The sequence below is a fragment of the Thunnus thynnus genome, chromosome 22 (assembly GCF_963924715.1).
Source record: "Thunnus thynnus chromosome 22, fThuThy2.1, whole genome shotgun sequence".
In the NCBI taxonomy this organism is placed as follows: Eukaryota; Metazoa; Chordata; class Actinopteri; order Scombriformes; family Scombridae; genus Thunnus; species Thunnus thynnus.
Window position 1 is genome coordinate 16498307 of NC_089538.1, and position 18284 is coordinate 16516590.

Sequence of the window (18284 nt, forward strand, 5' to 3'; positions counted from 1 at the left end):
AGTTGTATAAATAAAACTGATTTAACTTTTAGGACTGAATGATAAGTCCTATAATAAGCAACAAATACTTGGTAAAATGGGGGGTTTTGCAGTGAGGTCATCATTTATTTTTGCTTGTGTGTATATTTTTCTTTCTTTGCTCATAAACACTGTAAAAGTGTAACTTGTCAGGCCTCTTTTCAAGCTAAAATAGTTATGATTTAACTCTTAAGTCATTTTATGTGGAGTTTCTGTATTTTGGGGGGAGGGGGGGGTTGGCTGCTTCTTTTACAGTATTATTTCTCCAGACAGCATTCAGGCTGCAAACATTGTCTTTTTTAGACATGTGCATGCACACACGCTGCACACACTTGACCTAAGCAGAAATAAAATAGTACTTCCAAGATTGACTTCATTATACATACACAATTAATCTTTAATCTGCTCCTCACCTCCATCCAGAGCTGTGACACCCGCTCTCTGCCGGCCCATCAAACTTTCATAAGGGTAATCGAGATAAAACCAAAATGGAATAACTGCTCCTTCAGTATAATCCCGGAGGAAAGGTGAAAGAAAACGTTTTCAAGGTGTTACGAGGTGCCAGACGGCTCTCTGAATTAGCTTTTGCGCTCAAATGTGGAGCCCGACCATCCAGTGAATGGTATCGAGTGTAAGTGTTTTCCAATAGAATATTCTACGTGTGGCCTGAGGGAACGGATGGTATGTGTGTGTGTGTGTGTGTGTGTGTGTGTGTGTGTGTGTTTCCTGATGTTTAGGGTTAGATCTATTGTGCCTGAACTTGAACATTTTGTAATAACAATTGTTCTTTTTTTCAGGCGAGATTAAGAAAGTCAGGAGTTTAGATGCAGCAGTGTGTGTGTGTGTGTGTGTGTGTGTGTGCGTGTGTGCCATAAGTTTGCACAGCTATGTAATTCCCTGATAGTCTGTTATACGTTTTTTCTTTTTTTTCTTTTTTTTCCCTCAGTCTTATATAATGTAGCTCAGATAAGGTGAGCGGGTCATCCAAGGATCTGCAGGATTAGGCTCCCTGAGTGTGTGTGTGTGTGTGTGTGTGTGTGTTAAAAGAAAAAATACATGTACAAAACATCACGGCATGATGTGAATACACAAAAATAAACGCTGCCCAAGGGTGTACATTCATTCATGTGTGCATCTCTGCAGTGCATCCACATGCATTAAATAATGAGCAAAACATGGCATGGAGTTCATACTGTACAGATAGGACACTGCGTTCACCGCTAGAGAGCGCACATCCTCTGTGAACTTTTGACCCCCGCTGCTGGGCATTCAGACAATATCACATCTGTTATTACGTGATCTCGCTTTGATTAATTAGGCGAACACGATGGTACGCACTGACTCTATCATCCTCCCGAATGAGGGCAGATCAAGACGGACAATTAAAGAGGCAAAGCAAACGGAGAAGTGATGCAAATCGACAAACTATGAAACAGAGGAGAAAGACAGAAGAGAGAGAGAGGGAGAGAGAGAGAGAGATAGAGAGAGAAGGGGAATGTGGGTGGAGAAGGAGAGGAGAGAGGAGCTGACAGGTGTGGTCATAGATAGTTTGACACCCAAAGACATGCTGCTCTGACTGTGTGGATTAAAACACACAGCAGATCGCCGTCTTTCACATCTGACCCCGGGTCTGTGCATCTATCCTGACTTCTGCCACATCAATCTTTTCCTCTTTTAACTCTCTCTTGCCCACATTCTGCGCTGCCAGGCTAAAGTCACTGACTTGATTCTCCTTTTTCCCTCTTCTCTTCCCCTCCTGCTCTCTTTCCTCCCGCCGTTCCTCAGCCTTCAGGCGTCTCCCACCATGAGCTGATCAGAGGACGCTCACTTAGGACCAGAACTGTTCATCATCATCCCCTCTTCTTGCATCCTGACCTTCCGCTGAACTCGCCTCACAGTGCGAAGGAGGCCACTGAGGCAGAGAAGCAAAATGTCAAAGACGGGTTGCAAAAGCTGCAGGTTTCGACTTTCTCGCATCCTCTGCCTTTTAGTATGGATCCTGGCTGGATTGCAGTACTTTTGGACTTGCTTTGCACCATAGTGCAGACAGTTTTTAAGATAATTTCCATTTAATATAGAAAATTAAATGTTTTCAAGATGGTCAAGGCTCACTACAATGTTCCTCTTTGCACCAAATGTCCAGAATGTGTTTAGGCAGCTTATCTGAGAACAAGTGCAACCAAAAATATTTGTAGGACATCACAGAGGAGAGGTTCTGCCTTTTGCACATAGTAAAAAATACAATATTTTATTCATGCTGCAAGATACACAGCATGTCGCTTTCATTGTCAAAGCCCTCCTCAGATATCTCACTGAATAAATAAAATCCATATATATGTATTTCTTTTACAGCAAGTGGAAGTAAACCCATCATATCTGCTTGATGCCTTATGCGATGTCTTGTGTCTTGATAAAAGAGTGAATTACAGTGCTGAAAAATGATTCTCTGTGGAGGAATCATAACTCATTCAGCCATAAGAGGGAGGCTAAACACATAAAAGATCAAATACAGTATGCCAGCTGTACATACACAGTTTAATGTGGTGTATGAAATTGCTTTAGGTACAGGTTGAGTTAAAATTTTGCCACTGTAAATGTTTAAAATGGGTGGGTTTTTTTCCATTATTACAGCATCTTTTTCAGCATTTGGATAAAAGATTTGACCTCAAAATATGTTAAAATATCCTTCATCATCTGCATGCGGTCATCTCAAATTAAAGAAATTAAAGGTTACTTCAACTTCAGTCTATACTTTTTATAGTTTTGCAAACTCTTTTGCATGTTTTAGCGGAGTATACATTTCACTCCGCTCATTTAGGTTCTTTACTGTGTGCCGTGCTTGATATGAATACTGTGAGTTTGATTTGCAACACGCTCTGACAGCTGCTAGCACAGGACTCGATCAACCAATCCTCTCCGTCGCCGCCAGCCTCTCGGCCAATAGGACAACACGGCGCCCGCGGGGGGTGTGTCTCATTAGCTAGATTCCAGGACCTGGCTCTGGCCCACTAGACGCACTCAGCCGGAAAGGATGCAGTCCAGAGGGGGATTCATCATCTGCAGCATCGTCTCCTCTTCCTCCCTCTGTGTCCCCCCCCCCCCCCCCCCCTCCTCTTCAGGAGAGGAGAGGGCACGGGGAGGTGAGGAAGAAGAACACACAGAGAAGTATAAAACTGAAAGAATTTTGAAAAATTTCCTTCCAGTTTTTGTTGAAAAACTGTTTTTTAGTGCTGCGATTTCCTCAATTCACACACCGATAGTCGATGCTTGTTGCAAGATCAGCTTAAGTTTAAGTGTTTGTTCTCTCAGACAGGAACATTTTTCGCTTTTGTGTCCGTACAACTATTCTTGCTGCAGACTAAATAATTGTTTTCGAGGATAAAATTGTTTTTGTTCTTGAAAAGTAGAGACTAAACAGGTATTTTTTCCTCACAATAGATGTGTATTTTTGAAGTGAAACCAGTAAATCAGAATGAACAATTGGCTCATCAAGAGTCAATGCCTGTTCTCTTTTTTTCAGCTTTTTTTCAGCTTAAGTTTAAATGTCCGTTCTTGCAAACACCTCTTTACCCCAGCAGGAACATTTTGTGCTTTTGCAGCATTATATTTGCTCCAACTGTTTTAGGTACAAACTCCAGAGCACCCGTGCAGGACTGTGGGTCTATGTAACTGGTCGGAGTGGGCTATCTGATTCTGAAAGGCTACTGTTATCTAAATGTACCCCCCAAGTGGCGGCCGAAGCAGATCTGTAACTCCTAACGGTCCATCGGGTTTGATATAAATACTCACCCTCGAAGGACCAGCGTTGACCTTTGCTGCCTTCATCATGTAAATATCTACCTGTCCGCCACAACGGAGGTCAACTCAGCCTTTTCCAGCTACTCCCTGATCACCGGCATCTCCAGAAAAAAGAGTGAACAAACTTTAAGTCCCAGAGTATTTTGGGAAGTTGGAATAAAATACACAAGAAAGGGAATTACAAATAACAGGTGGCTTATTAGAAAGTTGTGCAAATAGAGGACTTTACATAATTCAAGGTGAATCAACAGAGTAGGTTGTCTTTTGTCATTAGACATAAAAGAAAAAGAAAAATAAGTTAAAATCAAACTATCACAGTGACAAAAATGAACAATTGAAGCAAGACACACTTTGATTGAAACTTATTCAAAAAGACATCTCACATGAATGAATCAACCTCCAACACAGCGAACAAAGTAATTATGTTTTTGAGAATAAAATCCTTTTTGTTTATCAAAATACTGACTTCTAGGTATTTTTTCTCACAATGGATCTTTTCTTTATAATGAAACCCATATTTTTTTTTCCCTACCTCCACCCAAAAGCACAATCAGAACATGATTTATCATAAACTACCACCAGACTGCGGTGCTAATTACGGCGAGTCAAAAATAAACCTGGAGTATTAAAGCCACTTGAATATTAATGGAGGTGTTAAAGCGGAATCACATTTATTTCCTTCCTGGGTCAAGTACTGAAAAGACAAAACATTGTTGGAAAGACCATTATTCAAATGAGAGTGCACAGACCTTAATAGAAATCAGCCGAACCATTAACTTCTGTTTTACCACAGCCTAGTAATTTTGTTTCCAACATTTGTAGACATGATTGACTGTGCCGTTGCTGTCTATTGTAGTGCATGTAAATGTGGCCCCATCTATATTTCCCAAAAAGCCTCATTCAGGACCTTAAAAGGCTCCAAATAAAGATAAATCAGGGTTACCATGTTGCCTTAATCTGAACTAATGCCATCTAAAACCGAAATGAGTGCCCAAGAGTGGTTTCATCAGTCACGGTTTGCACCATTCAGAGTGACAAAGCTGATATGTAACAAGGATTCACCTCTGAACTAACAGATATAGCGGCGATTTTTTGTTTCCTGAAGAGATGGTTTATGGCCTTGAATGGAGAGAAGAAAGAGCTTGATGGCTGTTGGTGTCATAGTTCACTTAAAAAACACATTTCACATGTTCATCCTTTTCAAATGCTCACGCTTAAACCCTTCTGACTTGGCCGTTAGTCAACTTTTACATCATCACTTTGACCGGCTGAGGTCAAGGAATGTGTTTTTGTAAAAGAGATTTTAAAAAAACATCAATGTACTGTGTATCTTCTTGTTCCAGCGCTTCACTGAAGCTATGAAATGCCAACATTAAGTGAAATATTCAAACCTAAGACACCATTTTAGGCCACATCAAAATGAGAAGGTATTCTGAATGACGAATGCATCTTTTCAAAGGAATAGTTTGACATTTTAAGAGATTCGCTTTCTTCCTGGGAGTTAAATGAGCAGATTGATACTACTTTTATGTCTATACAGTAAATAAGAAGCTAAATGCAAAGCTGGAGCCATGGTTAGCTTAGCTTAGCACAAAGACTAGAAACAGGGGGAAACAGCTAGCCTGGCTCTGTCCAAATGTTAGAAAATCTGCCTTCCAGCACCTCTCAAGCTCACTGATTAACACATTATGTCTTGTTTGTTTAATTCATGCAAAAAACAAAATGTAAAAATGACATATTGTGGCTTTACAGGGTGTTATGTGCTGCAGTCTCTTTGCTAAGCTAAGCTAACCGACTGCTGGCTTCATATTTACAGTACAGACATGAAAGTAGTATCTATCTGTTTATCTGTTTAATAATATTGGACTGTGATGACGGACCAAAACTTTTTGTCTTGTACGGTCGATGAGGTTGACTTGGAACAGCCTGAAACATTTTAAAATTAAACCACTAATGACTTGCAGAAAATCACCGTGCACTATGTAATCAGTCCCAACTTATGATCAATAAATCATGTGTTGTTTTACTATAAATGAGTGATGTGATGATAAATCTAAGGGTTTAAAAATGAAAAGGGGTGTTGCTTATGACATATTATGGCCGAGTTTGTTGGATACCTGCTATCTTTAAAACATTATGCTAAAATATATGAAAATTATGTCTGCATCAACTGCAATTTAACAACTTTTTTTTTCTTAATTTTTCTCCTTTGAAACCAGTCCCACCCTGCAGAGATGATCAAAGAAGCAGGGATCCATCTTGACACAACACCCTCTCATCTCGCCTCTAAAGGCGGCTCACAATGAATGGACAGATTAAAAAACATTGCTGCCACATTTGATACAGACCAGCACTCACACTCCATAATTATTAGCCTGATGATTGCACACGAGCGTTTTTGGATGTTGCATCTGGCTCCGTGGATGATGGAAGTTGTTGTATGTATCCACTTGCGTTTTCCCGGCTGTCAAAAATTGCATTCTGAGAAAGCCGTACTCCTCTCATCAAGACTCATAATTTACTTGTCAAAGCAGGAGTCCTCTCAGCGTGCTGGAGGCTCCCTGGGGTTATAATTGCGAGAAGGTTTGGTTCTCCTGAAATGCCTCCAGTCAAGATGGAGCACAGGCCTGCTAGTCAGGCTTTGTGTAGCCTACTCTTCCTTTTAAAAGTAGCCATTTACACAGAAAATTGTAAAACATAGTTTAAAAAAAAAACACATTTGACTAGCTTCACTATACTTTCACCATCAACTCCCTGTCATCAGTGACTTTCAACACTGATTACTGCAGTGCTGGGAGAGTAATCTCTACACTGACACAAGGTCCCCATCTTGTGGAGAGAGTGTGTAAGTCAGTCTTTCATGAGTGGTGGCAGTGCAGGTCAGCTAAGGTTCATCTGAAAAATCGTTTGTATTTGCAGCTCATTCATAATTTTATATGATTTATCGGCAATGAAAAAGTAAAATGAATCACTCAGTATGTCAAATTAAGTCAAGTACTGTACTTAAGTACAATTTTGAAGTTGAGTGTTTCCATTTTCTGCTGTTATATATTTCTACAGAGTTAAATATTGTACTTTTTACTCCACTAACTTTATTTAGGTTTGGATATTTTAAGATTTCTCATTAAAAACACATGATTAGCTTATAAAATACAATGAATTGTGCAAGAGTAAAGTTGTCATTGCGGCCTTTAGTCATATTTCAGATGTTTATGTGTTGTTTGGAGTTTTTAGCACCTTCTAAACTTCTCAGGTGTATTATTATTTATCATTACTTCAGTTGGGTGTCTTAGCTTCACTGTGCAGATTCATCTGCTCAAGGGAGAAAGTTTCTTTGCGCTCGCCTTAAATCTGAGTTGGAGGCATGTACCTACAAGCAAGATTTGTGACATTACAACTAGGCTGGAGGCAATCTGGGTCCAGTATGCTACTTACACGAGTGTGATGTGGAAATTTGAAGCCTCCAGTGCACAAACACTGAGAACGGACTTTACAGTGAAGTAGGAGACATCTTGTGTCCAGCAATGAAACTTTTGAAATGTGTTTTGCATTTTTTTTCAATGAGGGAGAAGGAGTAGGTGCAGTTTTAAGGATTTTAATTAGATAATTGAACTTCTTTTATTGGAAAAACCGTATTAGACACAAATTATTATTCAAAGCAGAGTATTTTTATTTGTCTTAAAACATGTCTAGAGCCCAAAGAGGTAAAACTCTTCAGTATTTCACAAAAAATAAACATAATTTTGTGTAGGAGGACTTTGTTTTATATTTTTCCTACTCCATTAATCATCTCGTGACTCCTAAGATTGGGAGCAACTGACCTAAAATACTCCTGTCCTTTCATTTAAGTAGGATTTAAAATACAGTCCTTTCACTTGTATATCTACATTGTGGTATTGGTACTTTTGCTTAAATAAAGGACATAAGTACTTCTTCCACCACTGGTTAAATTTATTAAAAAATGTTCACATAACAAGACGAAAAACATTATCTTACATGAAAATTCATACAATCTTTTTACACTTAAAACTACTCTTCGCTGTTCAGCGTCACTATATCCTCCATCTTCTCAAATAATCCCTCAGTCACAGAGTTGCTTTTCTTACTGGTTAGCACGTGATACCTGCCCCCGCATCTTTTTACCAGTTCAATTAGCTCCCCGTTCCTCTCAATGTGCTGATCTGCGTTTGTCCCAAAAGTTTCCCCCCATGTGAACAGCACCAGTGTGCGCTGCCAGATCTCTTCCCCCAACAGACTCATGTGTTCCTCCACTGCTGTCCTGTATTTCTTTGTGCAGGTCAAGAAGGCCGGCATGAGCAGGAGGACAACGTGAGGTCCTGGGCGACACCAGGAGATACAATCGAGGATACTTTTCCTTTGCGCCGTGTCGGTTGGATCTGGTCCATCTCGCCACTTTAAACCGAGCGGTTCTGCAACAGCAAGGCGCCGTCCAGCTATCTGACCTCTCCAAGGCCTGAATGTAGACCCGTTGAGTTTGGACACCTCTCCGCCCAGGATGGTAACTCCAGCTGGAGAGTGAGATGACCAGCTCTCCCCTAACACCACCACCCTCAAATCATTCCCAAGAGTGTTGTTTGAGCTTCTGTGACCCGGACTTGAAGATAACACCTTGAAATCTCTCGTGACCTTTGCACTTTCCGGTTCCTTTCCAGCCATCTCCATCCCTTTGAGTGTTTCTCGGTGACAGTTACCGCTTTCTGTAACTGATGAAGCTGCTTTCATCCTCTGATCCTCCCTTTCCTCTCCATCTTTATCTGACTCTCTTCCTTTCCCCTTTTCCTTCCTCTCTTGCTCGTCTTCCACGCTGACGTCTTCGTACATTGAACACAAATCATCCACTGCGGCTGTCAGATCGAAAGAATCCGTCTTGCGTGCTCTCTCGCCGTCGTCAACCTCATGTTGCTCTCTTCTGCGCAACTCTGCCTCTCTATCTTCAAGATTCTGCTGCCATTTTCTCATTTTTTCAATCGACTTCTTTAAATTACTCTCCCTGCTCTGCAGTTCTTCCTTCAGCAAAGCCATGTCTCGCCTGATGTCGTCTAACTCCTGCGTCGTAGAGTTCACGTGCTCGTTTCGCATCTGCAACTCTGACTTCCAGTTGAGCAGCTCCTGTTCTTCATTTCTTAAGTAATACTCTCTATCTTTTAGCTCTTTCCCCTGATCCTTCAGCCCTTTCACCTTCTTTTGAAGGTCTTGACCGTGAGAACTTAGCTCTTTCTGTTTGCCCTCCAGAGCTCCGAGCAAGCTTTCTAGCTCCCTTTCCATTTTCTGGACATTCTCTGCTCTGATGTTCACATCTTTCTCGTATTTATCCTTTTCTTCTAGCTCTTTCTGTTTTATCTCTAGACCTGCTTCCCATTTTTGAAGTTCTTGTTCCTTACTGTCAAGCTTTCCCTCTTTTTCAACAAGCGTTTCCTCTTTCGCCTCGAGTTCATGCCCTCTTTTGCTCAACTCTTCCTCGTGCCTACTCAGCTCCTTTTCCCTTTCCTCTGCCTCTCTTTCCCTTTTCAAGAATTCCTCCTCAGTTTCCTCATCTCTCTTTTTGACCTCGCTTTGTTTCTCCATCAGCTGTTTCTGGAAATCCTCTCTCAGCTCATTCATCTGCCTCTCGGCCTCGACTTCTCTCTCTTTCATCCCTTCTATCTCTACTTTTAATACGTCATTAGCCTCTTTTAAAGCCCTGACCTCCTGATCTCTCTCTTCAAGAACGCCTTGGATTTCAGATTCTACACTTTTCACCTGTTCTTCACAACCCCTGAGATGTTTTCTAACCTCTTCTTCGCTCTCCTTCTTTAGCTCCTCACACTTTATCCTCAGATTGTCCGCCTCTTTTCTCATCTTCTCATTTTGCTCCTGCAGCTCCTCGACTCTCTTTTGGCTTTCCTCATATTTCCCAGTGACATCCAAAATGCTTTGCCGACTTTCTTCCTCCAGACGACTCATAGCGCTGTCCTTTTCCTTTACAACTGATTCCATGCTCTCGTTTCTTCTTTCTAACTCCTTTTCATACTCCTGAATCATGCTGGTCATCTCCTTTTCCATCCTGATGGTGAGCTCCTTCAGCTCTGACTTTGCATGCTCGATCGTGAGCCTCAGTTGGACGAGCTCTTTCTCGTTTTCTTTGTCTTTCTGCCTCAGGTGATCGAGCTCCTCTTCTTTCTCCTGCAGTTTGTCCGTTATTTCAGCATCTTTTTGCCTCTCCTGCTCTGTGTGACGTTGCTGTATCTCGGTGATGCTGGAGCTTTGGTTTTCATAGCTTTCTTTCAGCTGTTCAATTTCTTTCAGGTAGTTTGCACTTGTTGTCTTTGCCTCCTCGATCTCAGTTTCTCTCTGCGCAAGAAGACGTTTCGCTTGCATTATTTCTTTGGTTTTCTTGTCGATGATTTCGATCAATTTGTTCATCTCTTTTTCTCCGTTCTCATCCTTCTTCCTCTGCTCCTCCCTCCATCTCGTCTCCCTGGCGTCGGCCTGCTGTTTATTACTTTCAATCTCAGTCTCCTTTTCTTTTAATTTTCTCTCCATTTCGTTTGAGAGCTGGAATTTCATCTCCTCCATCTCTCTTTCTCTGTCTTGCAGTCTTTGCTCTGCCTCTTTCTTTTGATTTAGAATAATTTCTCCTCTCTCTTCTTCTTTTCTCTCCAGGATTTCATCGACGTCCTTTATGTGTTGCTTTAACTTTTCTATCGCTCGTTCTTTTTCTTGCAGTTTCTGCTCCATCTGCTTCTTGTGATTTAAGTTTTCTTTTTCTCTCTCCTCTTCTGTATGTCGCAGTTTTTTCTCAAGTTCTTTTAAGTTCTCTTTTATCACTTCTACTTCCTGCTCTTTTTCTTCCCATCTTTGCTCCATTTCTTTCTTGTAATTTAAAAGATCTTTCTCTTTCTCGTCCTTTTCTTGCAGCTTCTCCATCATTTGTTTGACCTCCAGTTTCCTTTCATCAATTTCTTTTTCCTTCTCTTCTAGTCTTTGCTCCATTTCTTTTTTGTCATTTAAAAGATCTTTTTCTTTCTCCTCCTTCTGTTGCAGCTTTTCCGTCATTTGTTTGACATTCAGTTTCCTTTCCTCAAGTTCTTTTTCCTTCTCTTCCAGTCTTTGCTCCATTTCTTTCTTATAATTTAAATGCTCTTTCTCTTTCTCGTCCTTTTCTTGCAGCTTTTCCGTCATTTGTTTGACATTCAGTGTCCTTTCCTCAATCTCTTTTTCCTTTTCTTCCAGTCTTTGCTCCATTTCTTTTCTGTCAGTTAAAAGATCTGTTTCTCTCTCCTCCTTCTGTTGCAGCTTTTCTGTCACTTCTTTGACCTTCAGTTTCATCTCCTCAACCTCTTTTTCTTTTTCTGCCACCTTTTGCTCCATCTCTTGTTTGCATACCATAACAAGTCTTTCCTTTTCCTTTTCACTTTCTTGCATTTTTTTCTCAATTTCATTAACATGTTGACATTTTAACTCTTCTATCTGTCTGTCTCTCTCTTGCATTTCTTTCAAAATGTGTTTTTCATGATTTTGATTAATCATTTCCTTCTCTTTTTCATTTTCTAACACCTTTCCTTCTATTTGGGCGGCATACTTTTGTTCTAACGCTTCTATCTCTGTTTGTCTTTGCTGCGATTGTTTCTCCATTTCTTTCTCAAACTCTTCTTTCAACTTGTTAATCTCTTGTTGTCTTTCTTGCTCTATGCCTCTTATTTTATCAACGTACTGTTGTTGGTCTTCCTCCTTTTCTTTCACTTTTCTAAGAATTTCCTCCCTGTGTTCATTTCTCTTTGCCTCCATCAGTGTTTCTATTTCATTTATTTTTCTTGTCATTTCTTCCCGATGCTGCAATTTTAAGGCTTCTACCTCCTTTTCTTTCTCTTGCATCTTTTGTGCCATGTCTTTTTTGTGATTTAGATGAATTGTTTCCTTCTCTTTTTCATTTTCTACCATTTTCCCCTCTATTTGGGCAGCATACTTTTGTTCTAACTCTGCTATCTCTCTCTTTTTGGCTTGAATTTGTTCCTCCTTTTCTTTTGCAAACTGCTCTTTCAGCTCAGCAGTCTCTCTTTGTTGTGTTTGCTGTATGTCCCTTATTTCATTTGCATGCTGTCGTTTGATATTGTCCATATCATGCTCCTTTTCTTTCAACATTTGATCAATTTCTTCCTGGTGTTGAACTTTCTTTGTGTCCATCGCTTTTTTCCTGTCGCTTATTTTTCTGTCCATCTCGTCCCGATGCTGCAGTTGCATATCTTGTATCTGTTTCTCTTTCTCTTGCATTTTTCTCTCCATCTCCTTCTGATGTTTTGATTTCATCTCTTCAACTTTCATCTCCATGTCTTTTTCATAATGTTTCATGCCCTCAAGAGTTATCTGCTTTTCCTCAGAGGCTTTCGTTCTCAGTTCTTCCTTCTCTTTGTCCTTTTCCAGCAGTTTTTGTTCCATCTCTGCCATCTCCTGTTTTTTTTCTTGTTCTTTTCTCTCAAGAATATTGTCATGATGTCTTTTAGATTCTTCCATTTCTGCTTTTAATGAATCAACTTTTTCCATCCACTCTGTTTTCTCTTTCTTGTGCAGCTCTATGTTTTCCTTCAATATCTCCATGTCCCTCACCCACTCTTGTTGCTTTGCTCTGATGGCTTCCTCCCTCTGTTTTCTCTCATGTTCATTTTCTACACCAGCACGTTCAAGGTCGAGCAGCTTCAGTTGTTGCTCGTCGATTCTTTCGTTCAGCTCTTCAATCTCTCTCTCTTTTAGCTCCAGGTTGAGTCGCGCCTCGTTCGTCTCTTGTGTACTCTGGTTTAGTTCTACGCGGATTCTCTCATTTTCAATGCTCAGATCTTGAACTTCTTTTTCTTTATCCTCCGTCAGCCATCGCATCCTCTCCTCTAGCTCACCGATATCATTCTTCCTTTCGCCAATCCTCCTGTCTTCATCCTCCTCTTCTTCCCTTTGAATATCAGCCTTCCCGGGTGATTTCACTTTCTTTTTCCTATCGAAGAACCACCGGATGCTCTTCATCTCCCTGTCTCGCATATTCTTCAGCTCCGCCTCCTGACGAAGCATTTTATCTGTTATATCCTTCAAGCGCTGGTTGAACTTTTCATTCCTTTGCCGGCTCAGATCTCTCACCTCCAGGACCAGGTCAGAGAAAGCCTCACATCTGTTCATGGCCGCCATCTTTTCCACCTTTTCCAGGAGCTCTGTCACCTTAGCAGAGCCTCCTCTTCCTCCTCCATCGACGCTGCTAATGACGTGATACCTGCACCTGCACTTCTCCAGCAGCAACTGCAGGTCTCTGCCCCCACCCTGGATGTGCTGCTCGATATCCACCCCCTCTCGAAGGTGATCCCCGTGTGTGAACAGCAAAATTGTGTGTCTCCATACGCCCTCACCTAGAAGCTCCAGATGTTCCCTAACATGTCCCGCTCTCACCAGTGTATCCAGCCTCAGAGTCAGCAGAAGAGCGTGGGGTCCAGGAGGACACAAGGCCATGCTACCGACAATCTCCCTCTTTACCCTCTCCGTTGTAGCTCCTGCTACGCCTCCCTCCCAGCCCGGAGAGTCCACCACCGTCACCAGCCGCATGGCCACCTCCGCTTGCTTACGGATGCACTCTTCTGTTACCACCCCTGCCTGGAAGAAGGAAACGTTTCCCAGGATGGTGTTCCCGGCAGAACTTTTTCCTGTCTCGCGCTCACCCAGGAGAACCAGCCTGACCTCAGATAGACGTCGGGGAGCCTTGGAGAACGAATGGTGGGCATCTAGTTCGGACGCTTGGAGACCATCGCCTGGAAGTAACAAACAACACTCTACTTAATTACTCTGTGATAATAGAAAGTCTAATTCTGATAATACAAAGAAAGTTCATATTAAAGCTACATTCATTGATTTTTGGCCACTAGGAGCTTGAAAAACATCAAACCAGATACTGACAGTTACGGAGCCACCATCACAGTCATATCCATCTTATGAAGTTGTTTTGGCAAAAGTCTTAGCAAACTATTGCCAACCTACAGATCCAGCACACATGACATCATTTTGAGTCATGTTTTTGTCCACCTGATGAATTTAATAGTTATAATATATAAAATAATAATAATAGTCAATATTAACTCTTATTTAAGTTCTGCCGTAGTTTCCACCAATCCACAGTTTGCTAGATGTTCGTCTTCACCACTGGATAACTAAGTCTTTCTGCCATTTGGTGCTGGGCAGGGAGCATACAGTGGGTGTGTTAGAGCTCTTTAGCTCGTTAGTTGCCTACAATTGATAAAATTAGTGAACCAAAACATTGAACTAGAATAAAGTAAAAAGCTCTGTGGAGCTGCAAATTTAAGTATAAATTCTTTGTGATTGAAACACTGTAAGCAACCCTTTTTTAAACAGAGTGATCTGATATTCAGTGTAAATATCAGAGCTGCATGTTTTGGTTGATTATTCGATTAGTTGATCAACAGAAAATTAATTGGCAATGTGATGGTTTCAGGTTCTCAACTTTGAGAATTTGCTGCTTTTCCTTGGGTTGAATTATAGTGAATTAAATATATTTGTGATTTGGAGTGTTTGTCAGACAAAATAAGACATTGAATGATGTCACGTTGGGCTCTAGGAAATGTTGTTTGTGTAACACTTTACACTTTTTAAATATGTTTCACAGACCAAATGATTAGTTAATTAATCTAGAAAAAATAACCCTAACATATACCTAGTAAATATAAAAAAATAAGTCTCTCTAGGGAAGCAGAGCAAGCTGAGAATATATATTAAGAAAGATGACCTTTTTGGGGGCAAACATAGTTGTCTGTTGTCACATGAAGCAGTTTTTAGTTCAGTTCCTTTTAGTTCTGTTTTTAGTCTCCACCAACTCCTGAGATAAATATCTGTCTCTTTAGAGGCTAAATGCTCCACTATTTTCACCAGCTAGTTGCTAACTTTGTCTGTCTGCAGTAAAGTGGGTTTATCAGGGGTTTTTTTTTGGTGGAAAACAGTAAAGTTGAAGAACGTAAAACCAAAAGTGAAAGACGGTAAAAAGCTTCCTATAGCTGTGAAGAACTGCTGGGTGTGGGTGTTTGTCACTTTGAGCAAACTTTCTCACGTTACACATTTGATCCATTGTTAATATAAAAACAGTGATTAGTGCAGCTTTAACCATTCTTTTACATTTTCCGCTAGATTCAGCAGGTTTGCTGTGCTCGGTTATCTTATGATGTATTTGAGAGGACTCGCTAAGTCTTATGAATTGAACAGCCTGAGGAACTCACTCATGAGAGCAGCCCTGATGGTTCCTCTCTGCATCTGCGCCTCCATCTGCCTCTGTTTCTTCCTCCTCTCCCTCGCTCTCCTCTTCCCGTCTGCCTCCAGTCCCAACAGAACCGTACTATCCATCTCTAAGTGACTCTTCCCCTCCTTCTTCCCCGCCACCATCTCCTCCAGCTTCCTAATCAGCTCTTGAACCTGTGTCACATCTCCTTTGCTGAGGTTGTTCACAACATGGTATCTGTTCCCGCACTTCTGGAGGAGTCTCTGGAGTGCTGGGCCGCTTGTCAGGATTCGCTGCTCCATGGTGCCCATACCCAGTTCGTCTCCCCTGGTGAACAGCAGCATGGTATGCTCCCAAACTCCTTTTCCCAGCGGCTCCAGGTGCCTCTCTATCTCAGCGATGTAGGCCTCTGTCACTGCAGCACAGGACCGAACTGCCAGCAGCACAGCGTGGGGTCCAGGAGGACAAAGTGACACGCTCCGTAAAGTTTCTCTCCTCACCCAGTTAGGGGTGCTGTTGAGCGGGTAGTACCACTCCCACCCAGGGGTGTCCACCACTGTGACTTTTCTCCCCGCCACATCAGCTCGCCTTTTCACACACTCCTCCGTGGGCTTCCCACTCTCGAACCCTCCAACTCCTCCTAAGATGGTGTTGCCAGCTGCACTCTTTCCTGCTTCTTTCCTGCCCAGCAGGACCAGTCTAATGTCTGGGAGAGCAGGAGGGACGCTGCGGGAGGAAGGAGGGTGCTGTGAGCGCATGGCGGCCTGCAGACTCTCATCTGTGAAGAAAGGGAGAAGCACTTCCTCAGTGCACCGTACCGGGTAGGCTGAATGACACAAAACACAGAAGTGTGACAATAATCAGTCATCTAGTTGCTACTTTATACTTAAAACTGTAATTGAAACCTTCTTTTTCATTGTTTTACATAAGGAACTGCAATTGAATTGTTAGAATTTACTTGCAACTTGTCAATTTATCATAAAACACCTAAAGATTAAACTGTATTTGCTATCAGAAAGTATTTATTTTATCCACTTCACTTTACATTCACATTGAGGTGTCTCTATACAAGCTAATTTAAAATTTAGAGAGCTTCTGTAAAACAAAGCATGTACAGTAAGAGCGCTACATTAAACTCACCACCGTTTGCGATTGTGACTGGACTGGAGTCCTCATCTGTCGTCTCCATCAGCACCCTGTCCACTTTCTTCCTCTTAAGCTTCCTCTTCCTGTTTTTAGTTCCTCTTACAGGACGGATTTCTTCAACATCATTGCGAAAGAGAACAGAAACACTATGGTAGTTAATTTCTTTTCTGTATTCTTTTCTGTATTATTTTCTGTATTCGCACAAAGCGAATACAGAAAGTGGAAGGCTTGCTTGTGTCACATGACACACCTGTGGTTTTCTAACGTGCTCACATACAAGGTGACAGGAAGTTAAGAGATGGCACCCTCAGCTTTTACGACACAGTTGAACGTGCACATGCTTGCAAAAAAGACATGCATGCTGCACACAGTTGCAAGGATTCATTCATTTATTCACATGTTGCACATGTAGAACATGTGTGTGCATGCTGACACTCTCATGCAGGCTCATTATAAGCGTCTTTGTGACGAGAGCTGCAGAGCTTCTTACTGGCAGAAGCTGTCCTGTGGTAAATGTGTCTGTTTCCTTCACCCACAAGCAAAGAGGCACAGCGATAACTTGGCCTTGTGGTAACGGAGTTCCTGTTGCAGATGATGTTGTCTAAGTTCTTTAAGGGGCAGCGTGACAATCGAGATTAAAAGAACAGATAGAAGACAGTTGTCAGAGTTTTAGAGTTTCTGATTCTTGATCTCATGCAACACACACACCAAAAGTGACAACAAAAAATGCGGAAGGTCATCTTTCATCACGTTTATCAGAACATAAGAACATACAGCATGTTCCTCAATTTAATCACTGTTCCATTTTAAAATAAAGTCAACAATAATAACTTTTCTGCAATGATCACTTCCTCATATTTGGATTACACAAGCATGGAGTTTTTAAGTTAATTCTTGACCTTTGAAACTGCAGCTTATAAAATATATTCACCTCATTGTCCATTTGGTCATATCACATGATCATCGTCATGAGATTTTGTGGCTCAAAAATGAACTTTGTTGCAGCAAACATGGACGATAAAGCTTATGGATTAAAGCACTCAGGACAAACAGTTCCATGACAACTGCTGCAGAGATGAGGATCATGTGGCATGATCGAAAGCTCTAGAACAGCTACTGAATGGAGCTTGTGGTGAGATTATTTCTCAATTGCACAAATAGCACGGGAAAAGATTTACATAAAACATGTAGGGAGGTATTTTTATGCCTTGTGGGGAAAAGTTAAATCAACATGGTTGCAAATAGGAACAGAACAGCTATTGATTGATTTTTTTTTTTTAGCTGTAAGTCATCATGATCTAAAATAGAGATATATTTGTTTGCTAACAGTTGCTGTATTGTGTGAGGAGCCAGTGTCATCATGTATGTGGTCAGAGTTGCCTGCTGTCACTGCACCTTTTGGCTGTGTGGTCTCCCTGGCTGCATACATGGTACAACATGTTCCCATGTCAAGTCCGTTCAGTACCATGACAACACACACGCACACACACACACACACACACACACACACACACACACACATTAGATTACGTCCTTTATGATTCACCCTTTCCTTCAGCACCAGGCAGGGTTAACACAAACAAACCCTGTTTCTGGAAAGGACTGAATCAGCCATATTGATTTGGCGCCATTAACCCGAGCAGAGTTGTTTTGAGGTATTTTAAGTGTTCTGTGAATATTAACATGATGGATGCCTTTTCACATGTGTGCTGCTTTTTGTAAATGCCAAACGAATTACTTTTTAGTGGATTCCCCACAGCAGCAGCAGCAGCAGCAGCAGCAACACTTCCCTCCAAATGTGAGGCGGCATCTAAAAGACTCCGTATCATGAATAAAAAACAGACGCTCCCAAAAATTCTACAATCAACGCTGAAGCTCATAGTTGTTAACTTTAATGAAATATATCAAAATTTGCATTGGCAAATTAGGGGCTGATTAGTTTGCCCCTGAAATTAACAGCCCAATCAAGAAAATAAGTGCTATTGGTGGAAATGAGAAACACAGAAACATACAGGAGTGTTTTTAACTGTGGTTCCACATCTGGCGATGACATGAAATCTGTTTTCTC

The 18284-nt window shown here is 41.4% G+C and overlaps 1 protein-coding gene across 2 annotated transcripts; it reads right to left on the bottom strand.

The window, feature by feature from the left end:
* Positions 1–7773: 7773 nt before the first annotated feature.
* si:dkey-185m8.2 (trichohyalin) lies at positions 7774–16513 on the bottom strand. Of its 2 annotated transcripts, none has more exons than XM_067580794.1 (3): positions 16211–16513; positions 15072–15896; positions 7774–13598 (listed from the first exon to the last, which is right to left on the bottom strand). In XM_067580794.1, exons 1-3 carry the CDS (start codon positions 16257–16259, stop codon positions 7846–7848), a joined length of 6627 nt encoding a protein of 2208 aa, XP_067436895.1. In that variant the 5' UTR covers positions 16260–16513; the 3' UTR covers positions 7774–7845. The 2 variants fall into 2 exon arrangements, with proteins under 2 accessions (XP_067436895.1, XP_067436896.1); XM_067580795.1 differs by having other exon boundaries at positions 15072–15848; positions 16211–16511.
* Positions 16514–18284: the final 1771 nt, after the last annotated feature.